Raw genomic sequence first — 12,580 nt, forward strand, 5'->3', positions numbered from 1 at the left:
ACATGTTATCAATAAAATGCAAACAAGACCAAGGAAGCCGTCTTTCAGATTTTCTCAAAATATTGATAACCATAAGAGTCAGACTCTATGATCATCATAGGAAATATGAAAACAAAGAAGTATTAAGAAATCTTAAGAATAGATTGATATCAGTGGATTCCTCATTTATGTTATGACTATCTAAGTGATTGAGTAGATATACAGAATCTTTAGTTGTCCATAGTTGTAACTGTTTAACTAAAATACTAGCCAACTGGCATGGGGCAATTGTATGAAGTTTTTGGTTTGTGATCTACTATTCATGTGGTAACGGTTGAAGCCGCTTGGCTGAATTTTTTATTTGATTTAGGAAACTATATTAGTTAAAAGAAAAAAAAAATCTCTATCGAGAAGAATGAAGTCTTTGTGTAGGGTTGTATTTCAAGAAATTAACTTAGATTTTATTTTTGGCTTGTGACTAAAGGATGTGAGCTATCAGGAGATACAGGAGAGCAAGAGTACACTATTCATGGTGCAAGCATTTAGACCAGATGTTTTTTTTCTTTGATTGAGGAGACTAAATAAGGTTCGGTTTGTAATTAAACAACTTCTTTTGTTCTCACCTTTATCTAGAGAAATGATATATATCCATACCCAAGTAACCGTCTTGATAGCCTTGGTGTTGGATTTTTTTTTTTTTGTATTTGAGTTAGAAACATAAATTACATTTAATTGATTATTAAAAGATATTAGTGTAAGGGCATATGCTATGTATGTGTGCAAATAAGGGGGTGTTCTTTTTTTTTTGGATTTTGAGAGGGGAGAAAGTTGCTCAATGGGATTTTGGATGGGATTTTGGTTTCCATTGACCAAGAATCTCATGTTCTTTTTTCAGATTTATGTGAGGATCAGGAAAAGTTTATTTTCCTAAGTATCACTTACCCGGATAAGTTAAGTAAATAATTTTCCCGCCTAGGGGGAAAGTTGCCAACACTTGAATGGGATAAAAATGCCCCTTTTAATAATAGAATTTTATGGATAAAATGGCCATTACCTTATTTACATGAGAAATAAAAGAATATGGGCAAATACACTTACCCGGATAAGTAATTTACCAAAAACAGAAGGAGGCCTAAAAGATAAAGATATAAGTTAACATTATTATATACAAACAAATTTAACTTTTATAACCTACATCAGAATCATGCAAATATCCACTTTATATAGTATAGACGAACTAACTTTCGTAAACAAATAAAAATATATATATTTTAAATTATTAAAGTTATATATAACTTCTTTAGGCACACATGTTTGCACCATTATGTACACTCTAATAGTATATTTCACAAGTTTACATGTCATGCACATGCACAAACATGTAAGAAAATGCATATTTTATGCATACTACGCATATGCCCTATACATGGTATACACACTTTTGTATATATTTTTTATTCTATTTCTAAATGAAAAGTAGAATTGCAAAACATGAATGAGAAGGCTTGAAATCTAACCAACCCACCAGAGCCAACAAACCTACACAAGCGTGAGCCCAGCTCAAGTTGTATTGGGTTTAGCTCAGGCTGGGCTTAGGTTGCAAAGTTTGACTTTGACCTCAGCCCATTTTTTAACATTGGCCTAGGTTTACCTTCAACCTAATCCAAACCAACCAAAATAAACCCCTGCACATGAACATTTATGATACATGCAAAGAGAAATTTATCATAAAAACCACTGACCATGTAATTATATCGAGTTCAGTTTTACTTCTTTGGTAATTGGAAGGATAGATTTCTATAATGAGCTAACAATGACGGGCTCGACTATGAAATGGAGAAGATATGATATCTAAAAACTGTCTGGTCAATCAATTGGAATCATTAACATGGTAGCCAAAACTCATCTATGAGTTTTGATTGGTCAAAACTCTTTCAATACCATGTCTTTTTCGCATCATAGATTTTCCCAACAATGACAGATAACCTTAGAAAGAACATATAATACTGTCAACAAGGTTCAAATAATGAAATCCCTTTTCCTTTTTCTTTAACGTTTTTCTTTCTGAAACCCTTTTCTGTATCTCTTACCATTTATCTTAACCACCCACCCCTACAAAATCTTTCATTAATCCCTTTTTTGGTTAAACAATAACCTCCTCCATGCATGGGCCTCTGCCCACTCTAGTCATAGCTTTGTGATTCGAATGACGCTCTAAATTTGTCCACATGCATTATTGCCCTGTTATGTAGCAGATAAAATAATTAAACAATAAAATATTTAAGTGTATATTGATCAAATGAATTTCAGTTTCAGCCATTAAGTAACAATTTATTCACTAAAAGATAAAGTAATAAGCCCTTTAAGTCAGCCACCTCAGCTGTTGCTTGTTACCAAATGGCTCCTTAGTTTAGAGATGATCCAAAATTTATATTTTATCTAATTAAATGATCAAATGTAGATCCACCCTTATCCAATATCATCATCATCATCTAAGTATTATTCCAATTTTGTGGGGTCAGCTACGTACTTAAATCATTTCTTACTGTGTGTGTCTATAATTAAAATTGGTTTAAATGCTATATGCACTTTCTAGAGTCATAGGTTTAAGTTTCTTACAAGTTATTTTCAATTCATTTTATTCATAATAAACGATATCAAAATCATTTTTAATTCATCTTATTTATTAATATTTTCACTACTTTGATTCGATCCATTTCATTTGCAGCCTACCTTAGTTCTTACTATGTTGCATATAATAAATAATTTTATCAATAGTAGTAAGCTTGAATTAATGAGCAAGTCAGTTGCAAGAAAGTAAGAGTTATTCTAATGATTTTCTTGAAACCAAAGCTTTCGTAATTATGCCTACCCAAAAGGGCAAAATGAAAAGAAACAAAAAAAAAAAAAAAAAGCTTTTGCAATTAAAATGATGTTTGGCATTGATAATGGTTTCTTGAAAATCAGTATCATGTCGAAACCACGTCAGTGTTAGAGTGTCAGCGTTGAAATTTCTGTTTGATTGGCCGATTTTGTTATTTTTTAGGAAATCGGCCAAAATTTATTATTGAAATCAGCCCTTTTGTGATTTCCTGATTTATAACTGATTCCTATTTTTTTAGGATGACATGACATCCAATATGACATTGAATAATAATAATTCTAATACAAAAATAATTAGCCATTGAAAAACACACTCAAAGCCGATTTCCCAAAAATGATACCAATCAACAAATTTTCACTGATTTTTAAATAATCGTCAACGAGGAATCATTATCAATGCCAAACATCACGTAAGTATAGTATATAGGCATCAGGCTTAGGTCTCACTTTGTGTAGACCAGGCCTGTCACAAATAACAACCCATTCCGAATCTCATAAACATTTATTAGATCTGATCCCATCCGGATCAACTTGATTTTATTTGGACCTACTATTGATTGATAAGAAATGAGCTTATCCTTATGTATTGAGTCAACGAGAATCTCTTTCCACTTGAACGAGGCCATCCAATATTTCATGAATGTTCCATAAATTTGTATCCCACCACCGGCGGCCAACTTCCAACCATTCCCAGCTAAGAGAAAGAGAAATAAACAAATTAATATATAAGGTTGTGTTTGATTTGATAGAAAATAGAGAAACAGAAAGTTAAGGAAAAGTTCTTAATTAGGGGTTTCCCCCCAACTTTCTATTCCTCAGAAACTAAGATGGATAAATATATTATCAGAAAACAGGGCCAAGAGGCCCAAGACGTACGAAGAAGCTAAGACAGCTTGGTAATAGAGTAGCTAGTAGTACTGAACTCTAAATTAATGCATTTTCATGATCTGCGTTAAAACTTGAAAACTTGACGCACTACAAGCAACCAGCTTTCATGATTCAGCCATGCAAGTCCACAAGTGAATGCAAAGATGATTAAAGATTAAACTTACAGAACATTATATATAGAAAGTTACAATTAAACATATAAGAAAGCTTTTAGCTAAGAAAATACGGATCAAGTGAATTCATTAATTACTTACGAAATTTGTTTAATTATATATGGGTGGTTAAAAGATCGATCCAATCCTTCCTTTTCTTTAGAAGCCAATAGCTGATCCTACATACTAGATTTGTCAAACCGATTGCCAATATTGAATCATGCATCTTATCTCCAAGTTTACCGGGCAATAATTAAGCTTTAACACACAGTGTCACATGTATATTATTAAATCAAACTCACCACAGTTGGTTGTGCTAAGATAATATTCATTTCCTTGACCCCATTAATTTTTTCTCTGTGGACTGTGGACCCTATATATTTAGTGTTAGTAGGTTTCTGGCCGATGAGAGACGTTAAATTAATTAATTACAAGTAAGATCTCCAACTAGACAATCAATTAATTAGCAATGCGCCCAGTCAACTTGAGCTCCCACAAGCTCTTCAATTAATTTCAAAACTATAAATATGAGTTCACCCCTATAAAAATATCCATGAAACAGAGAGATATATAGCACCTCAGAGTTCAAGGAAGAATTAGAAATGATCTTCCCTTCCATTCTAGCCTCCTTAGAATACCATTTTAGGGGATGGCCGGAGCTCAGTCTGGCATTTCTTTGCTACCTCTGCATTAGATGGTACCTGAATTTCAAGAACCAGGTGTTGGCAAATTTTCCCATTGTGGGTGCACTGCCATACATTCTCAAAAATTTCCACCGACTTCATGACTGGTACACTGAACTTGCGAGCAAAGTTGGCTACTCATATCTGTTCAAAGGGCCCATCTTCGGTGGCCAGATGATCTTTCTTACCTGTGACCCTCGAAATGTTGAGTACATCCTCAAGAAAAACTTCTCCAACTTCCCCAAGGGCCAAAAGTTCTTGGAGACCTTGCAAGTACTAGGCCAAGGAATTATCAGCGTGGAAACCGAGACATGGCACCATCAAAGGAAATTGGCGAGCAAGATGTTTGCTGCAAAAGAGTTCAGGAGCTTCGCCGCTTTTGCGAGCCAGAAGTTGGTGGAGGACGCTCTCCTCCCTACGCTGGACCATGTTCATGCGCAAGCATCTGTCATAGATCTGCAAAATTTGTTCTTGAGGTACGCGTTCGATAGCAGCTGCGCCATTATATTGGGTAGGAGTCCTGGTTTTCTTTCACCAAGCTTCCCATCTAATGAATTTTCTGAAGCAATGGACGTTGCTAGAGAAATCATATTCAATAGGAACATGATGCCCAGTAGATGGTGGAAGCTGTTGCGTTGGTTGGGGATTGGAGCAGAGAGGAAGGTGCCTGGTGCAATAAAGGCAATGGATCGCTACACATCACACTATGTCTCGTTGATGAGAGAGGATTTGCAGAGGGGAGTGGAAGCAAATTGCTTGCTAGCAATTTACATGAACTCTCAAGAAGAAAGGAAAGATGCGTTACTGGACGAAGACGAGTTCCTCAAAGACACAGCATTGGCCTTAGTTTATGCTGGAAGAGACACTGTTGCATCTGGGCTCACTTATTTCTTCTATTTGATTTCTAAGACACCTCGCGTGGAGAACAAACTCCTGGAAGAGCTGAGACTTTTACGTGCAATAAAGAACACAAAACGCAACGGCTGCGGCCGGAAACACGTCGACGGTGTAGAGATGTTTGATCTAGAAGAACTGAGGGAGCTGACGTATCTGGAAGCAGCCCTCTATGAATCTATGAGGCTATATCCTCCATCTCCTCTCAACCTCAAATCTGTATTGCAAGAAGACGTCCTCCCTGATGGAAGCGTTGTGAGGCCAGGGATGCAGATCATATACTCGACTTATGCAATGGGAAGGTTGAAATCGATCTGGGGAGAAGATTGCTTGGAATTCAAGCCAGAAAGATGGCTAGAAGACAATGGGCACTTGAAGGCTGAAGCCAAGTTGAAGTTCTTTGGGTTCAGTATTGGACCAAGGAATTGCATAGGTAAGGAAATGGCTTTTGCACAAATGAAGCCGGCAGCGGCAGCAATGCTCTTCAACTTCCAGGTTCAAGTGTTGGAGGGTCAATCCATCTCCCCAAAACCATCAACAGTTCTTCAGCTTAAGCACGGTCTGAAGGCCAGGATAACAAGGAGGATATCTTAAAGGTTATCCTTATCCATAAGTACTTCACTGAAAAATCTGGCTATCATGTTTGATATGTCCCACTAGCTCCATGGATGGTCTATATGTTAAAAGAGTACAAAATGGAGTAATTAGTTTGATTGGGGATTTCAGTTCGACCGTAATTGTAACTCTATCTCTCTCTTCTTTGATTTTCTGGCTGCGTGTCGGCTGTCTGTTTTGTGTTTTGTGTCTTCTAGAGTTTGTAATGCCATGCATGATGCATGTACGTAATAAATGGATTTTCTATATGCTTATCTATTTCAATTACAATTTCTCTCACCTTCCCTTGTTCCATTTTCGTTTTTTATTTTAAAAGAAAGAAAAGTGATAAGGGCCCGTTTGTTTCGCAGTATGAATTGGAATGGTCTATTCTCATAGCCCCTATTGGTTCAGATAAGAAATGAAATGGGAACTAAAATCAGCTGAAATGGAATTTCATTCACAATGGAGGAGGGAATGCCATTCCATCAAGAATGGGAATGATATTCTAATTCCACCCAACCAACCAGTTGGACCCATTTTGATTCTGATTAATCTAAACCCGGCCTTATTCCCACGAACCAAACAGAACCTAAAAGAGATTAAAAATGCATATGCAAACAGACCATTGTTTGCAGCCATTTGCTAGCGTCCTCAGCAGTAAAAAGTAAAAACCAGTGGAAACTCTAGCTATAGGTAGGAGATTATGATCAAGCCAGATAAGCAACGAGAGCCAAGGCTACTCTCCAAACAGTTTCTAATCATGGGACACCTGACACGGACTGAATGAAAGTGCGATAGATGAAATATGGGCATAAGCATCTTGGTCTCAGCCGAATTGCTGTCGAGGCAAAGAAAAATATGAATGTTTTAAAAACCAAAACTGAGATCAACTTGGTTGTCTTTCCAGGATGGTCACTAGTTCAACCGTCGGGTTGAATGAATTGGACCATTATATTTACACAATAATGAAATCCAGACACTTAGGGGGTGTTTTACAATATTAATGTTTTTGTTTTTATTTGTTTTTGAAATTATCACACCAATAAATCAATAAAAAAAAAACAAGAACATGTTCTTGAAATCTTCTTTGGTTTTCAAAGGAAAAAATGAATTGGTTTTGTTTCAAAAGAACAAATACATGTTTTTAGAATGAAAAAGTATTAGTTTTCAAAACCAAAACAAATTTCTAATATAGAAATATTATGATTTATGGAACAAGGTGTTGAATAATCATATAAAAACATATTTTTGAAACCAGATTTAAGAACATAATTTTGGTTTCAGTTTTGAAAACAAAAAGACACATGCACAACTACGAGAGTCAATGGAAGTGGCCAATTCTCATTGATTGAATTGCATAAGTTACATGAGTTTATATAAGTGAAGATACAAATTTTGAAATTCAATTTTAAATGTAAAGATAAAGTGATAAGTACAATACGATAATGATTATCATAAGTTGATAACAAGATAATTGTTATCTAGGATTGATAAGTCCACAAATAACAAATTATTGTTGTTATCTAACTGATGACGTGGCCAGTGTGGATTTATCTCTAGCATCCCCCTCAAGCTGGATAGGGGTGGACTAATGGTCAGCTTTCTCTTGAGATGAAGAAACCGTGTGCAGGGAAATGGTTTAGTAAGTAAGTCAGCGAGATGATCACTGCTGGGCACGTAATGGATGGAGAGTAGGTTCTTTGCAACCAAGTCTCTGATGAAATGAACATCAAGTTCAATGTACTTCATGCGACCATAATGGACAGGATTATAGGCTAAGGATTTAGCACTCATATTATCGCACCAAACAGTAGCAGAAGAAGCAATGTATTGTCTTCTAGGGCTCTAATACCATACGAGAGTCAATGAAAGTGGCTAATTCTCATTGATTGAATTGTAGAAGTTACATGAATTTATATAGGTGAAGATACATAATTTGAAATTCAAGTTTAAATGTACACACAAAGTGATAAGTACAATAGGATAATGATTATCAAAAGTTGATAACAGGATAATTGTTATCTAGGATTGATAAATCTACATATAACAAATTATTGTTGTTATTTAATTGATGATGTGGCCAGTGTGGATTTATCTCTAGCAACAACTAAGAACATGTTTCTTGTGCTTTGTTTTAAGAAACAATCTGATGGAGGCCCATCCCAAGGCCCATCTCACCCCTAGGGGCGGCAGCTCCTAGGATAAGGTCAAGAGTCCAAGATAAGTCAAAAAAGGATAATTCAAGATCCATCAAGACTTAATCCAAGACTTATCAAGAATCCAAGATTATCAAGACTCTTCCAAGATTAGCAAGAACTTAAGACTCCAATCAAGATCTAACAAAGACTCCAAGAAGAATCAAGAAATCCAAGACTCCCAGATTCATGCATAAGGAGAGCCAGGGAGATCGGACGGTGGAAGATCAAGCCCAAGAAATCCAAGAGGGTTCGACCTTATCAAGACAGCCCAAGAGGATCAAGATCAAGATCAAGATTCATGTTCTTTCCTAGTCCTTTTACAATTTCCAAATATATTATAAATACTGCTATTTTCCCAAAGTTATTCATCAATTCATACTTCAGATTTTCAGAATTTCTTCAAGTTCTCTTCTTCCTATTTTCGCCACCTTTTTCTCTCTCCTAGAGAAATCGGTGTTTTTTGCTAGGTGCTAGCAAACGCCCGGTGCTTGCATAGCCAACTCTTGTTCTCATTGCTTCCACGCTGCGTCACAATCTGTTTTCAAACAAAATGGTTTTGGTTTGTTTTTGGAACCGGAAACAAGAAAAACAATTCACATTGTAGGACTTCCCCTTAGTTGCTAAAAAAATAATATATATATATATATATATATATATATTGTAAATATGATACGAGGGATAGGGAGATTTAGAGTGGGACGATTAAAAGAGGCCACTGAAAAACAAATCATTCTCTCTTAACTTTTTTAGTTTGATTGTTTAATTTTGCATGGTGGTTTGGATGAGTTTTAGTGTTCAAGTCATATTGATAGAAAGAAATTATAATATGAAGGTTGATGATAAAATAATGTGAACTGTGATCCAAAGACAGGGCTGAATGAAGCAATAGCTTAAACGTTTTGAAGATAAAAATAATAAGGAACAGGTTTTGACTCCTCTATCATGTCAGACTAGAAATTTTCTTTATATCTGAATTCATTGAGGGAGATGCTCTCGCTGTTATCAGATCCCCATTGGTGAAAATTCCAATCCTCCCTAGCACATTGTTTGCCGCTTGTAAGGTACTTTTTGGTTCGAATCTCCCACTTTTCAATTAAATGCATTCCCCTTGCTCACAACAAGGAGGAGCCTCTGATTGCTAAACATGATTTTTGTATTCCTCATATCTTCTCTTGGTCAGTTTGCGTCATGACTGTATTGTGAGTAATTGAGTTAGAATGAAATTGCCTTTGGCTTTTAAAAAAATGTTGGGTCCATCGTGGCCTGGTGGGTGGTTGTGACTTGTGTGTGACTAGGGAATTTTAAAAAAATTCGGGTTTGTTCCTCACAGGACGCGCTTCACACAGTGCTTTCAGCTGTGCATTGGAATCTTGAAATGAATAACCAAATTAAGAGACATTTTAGGCATTTTTTCCCAGCCTTTCCTAATTGCTAGTTTAATCCATTGCTATCTTATTTTTTCACCGTTGTTAATAATTTTCTCTTTACCATCTGTTCTCTTCTTTCAAGGGAGACCCTTAGGCTATGTTTGGTTTGAAGGAAAAAGTAGAGAAAGATAGGGAAACCTTTACACAACTTTGTATAAATTTCCCTATCTTTCCCTGCTTTTTCCTTCAAACCAAACACGGCCTTAGAACATCCATAATCATCACACCTCCAGCAATGATGAACAATGACAAAAGTGTTACTGAGTTAGGTTATGTCTTAGCCACTTATCCTGTTACTGAACAATGACAAAAGTGTTCCTTCAAGTAATGTTAGTGTTTTGGGTTACGTTTTCTTTCGAGTTGGTTGTTGGTTTGGTAAGTGGATCTATAGGATTTGAAAGAACAAAAGGAAAATGGCTTTGTGCGTAAAATCCAGGGATTCGTGTATAATTTCTTATCTTTCCTAGTGAAGAATGGGTTTGATCATTCATTCCTATATAAACAATTGTATAATAAAAATTTAGAATAAAATTTTAAGATTTTTTTCAAAATTTTTTTATCTATCTTGTTAATTTATTTTAATATTTTCATTACTTTTTCAATTAAAAAAAAAATCATGCCACCCATGGCCCAGCCCAGCACGGCATAGACCCACTTGGGCTTGTGCCGCTGGCCATGCTGGGCTTCTCTTTTGAGGGGTGCCGAAATAGGCGGGCACGACCTATTATAGTATGGGCAGTCCTTCAAAAGTGGATCCACCGCAAATATTTGAGGTAGAATTCAGTGGATCCACCTCAAAGCAAGATATAAGGACGACAATCAATTTGAATTAGCACGGATGAGGAGAGTCCTTCCACCTCGCGATGAGGCAACAGCAGTCCTTGGAATGCTTTTCTCTTTGGCAGGAATCCTTGGAATGTTGCTAGAATCAAAGAGGAAAAATCAGCAACGAGAGAGAGAGAGAGAGAGAGAGAGGAGTTTGTCTCATGGTTGAAAATTGAAATTGCATAGCCGTTACAGAAATAAGGAATGTTCAAACATTGCAGAATGATCATGAGATAAATTGTTTTATCTGCAATTTTGATGACCAAAGCTACATTAAATATTTGTATATCCTTTTGCCAATTAATTCAGTTAAGATGAATTTCAGTGATTCTAGACAACGCCCCATGACTGAGTTCCCTGGCCAAATTCCGTTACCAAGCAATCCCATGGATAAAAATTCTGTTAATTTGGTATGTTTAAGAAGGAAAAATATACCAAGACAGATAAGATGTAATTGCAATATAAGTTGTAGATATAGAGAAGGGACTCTATAGGTCTATCTAAGATCCACTATATTTGTTTGCAAAGAGAAGACAAAGGTCTCAAGGATGAAGCAAAATCTGCAGTTCTGATACATTGCAGCAGTCAAAATGAAACTGGCAATTAGGGAAATAGTTTATTGCAAAATTACAAACACTGGTTACTTCACTAACATTATTTATAAGAACAGTTCCAATCCTTAATAAGATACAAGGCTAACAAGGATTTTAGTTAAGCCCCGCTATTTGTTCCAATAACTTTTCTTATTTTGTGATGATAATAGTAGTACAACAGCATGCTCCTCATCAATTTCATTTGTCTACTTTTAAAAGAGCTTACCACACTACTCATCTCATTTCCTGCAGGCAAACAGGTAGAACGTTTCACAAAGCAGCTATGCAGCTTATATGGAAAGAGGATAAAAAAACAAATAAATAAAAGAAAACATGGTTATCGGTGACCCATAAGCACATAGTATGAGTAAACAAATATATATATATATATATATATATATATATATATATATATATATATATATATTTTTGTTAGACAGTTTTGTATGCCCTTAGCTTCAATCAAAATAATGTACTTTATGAGTTTATTGTAAATGAATAAAAGTGCATATTTGATTCATGTTCCCTTGGTATGTTTCTATGTAATACCCTTAAACTGGACACTTATTGAGACTCGTGTTAGTTTTGAATGTTCACAGCCAGTGGGTGGGTCTGGCTCCTGACAAGGCTGACACTGTGGTGCCACCAAGTCGGTTGGGGTGGCTTGTCTCAGCTACCGGGGTGAAACCCTAAGCACATACAATGTGGGATTAATTGAATCTTTGAACTGGACCAGATTTCCAGTATTGCCCTGAACCTTGGAGATTGATGGGTAAAACTGAAAAGTTACACCCGACCCCTATACTCGATTATGATACTGCACTAGGTGTCAAATTGGGCTGTCTTTGATATACCAATCAGTGAGATCCTTAGCGGGGTCAAAACCTGGGTATGTTGGGACAGTCTGAGAATTCATCTGAGTGGGTGATCATAATGACAGAATCAGCCCTTTTGTCGGAAAAAGATAATGATCGGGGATGCACTCTCACTGATGGAAACCAAGACTACCGGCAGCCGATTTCAATCGTTGAGATTTGTTTTGAAAAATACATTTTATATGAGATATAAAAGTATATATATATATATATATATATATATATATATATAGATTATGGTTTCGAAATATTTGCAAAAGGTTTTAATTCCCGGGATCCATACTAGAGAGAGTGCAACACTGTTCCTTGTAGCCGAGGGAGAGGTCCTCTCTTGTCGGGCAGTGTATGATCATTATGGGCTGAGAGGTTAAGTGTAAGACCATTGAGGATAATACCTGATGGGCTAACCTTGCATCTGCCCATAGTCTTTGGGTGTTACAAGGTGGCTTGGCCCAGGGACCACTTAGGGTAAGTGTTGGGCTCATAGAGCCCATCTGATGGGTTTCAGGGGGTGCACTGTCTATAACAGTGTATTCGGCCAGGCCTTGTAACAAAGGCGGGGCTGAACCCATGTGACTGATGTGTA

General features: G+C 36.2%; 1 protein-coding gene and 1 pseudogene across 2 annotated transcripts in view; one reads left to right on the forward strand and one right to left on the reverse strand.

Annotated features, from left to right (window-relative positions):
* Positions 1-4,504: 4,504 nt before the first annotated feature.
* On the forward strand, positions 4,505-6,073 carry LOC148873428 (alkane hydroxylase MAH1 pseudogene; annotated as a pseudogene).
* A 4,946-nt stretch (positions 6,074-11,019) lies between these two features.
* LOC148873429 (integrin-linked protein kinase 1-like) overlaps positions 11,020-12,580 on the reverse strand; it is a 43,615-nt gene continuing 42,054 nt past the window's right edge. For both annotated transcript variants that reach the window (XR_016108865.1, XM_088974163.1), the window contains one exon: positions 11,020-11,365. Coding sequence is in view for 1 of the 2 variants with exons in the window: in XM_088974163.1 (XP_088830289.1) it covers positions 11,359-11,365 (7 nt within the window). In the remaining variant the exon portion in view is untranslated. The remainder of the gene's footprint in view (positions 11,366-12,580) is intronic.

The sequence above is a fragment of the Nelumbo lutea genome, chromosome 1 (assembly GCF_056320005.1).
Source record: "Nelumbo lutea isolate HS-2025 chromosome 1, American lotus-T2T, whole genome shotgun sequence".
Taxonomy (NCBI): Eukaryota; Viridiplantae; Streptophyta; class Magnoliopsida; order Proteales; family Nelumbonaceae; genus Nelumbo; species Nelumbo lutea.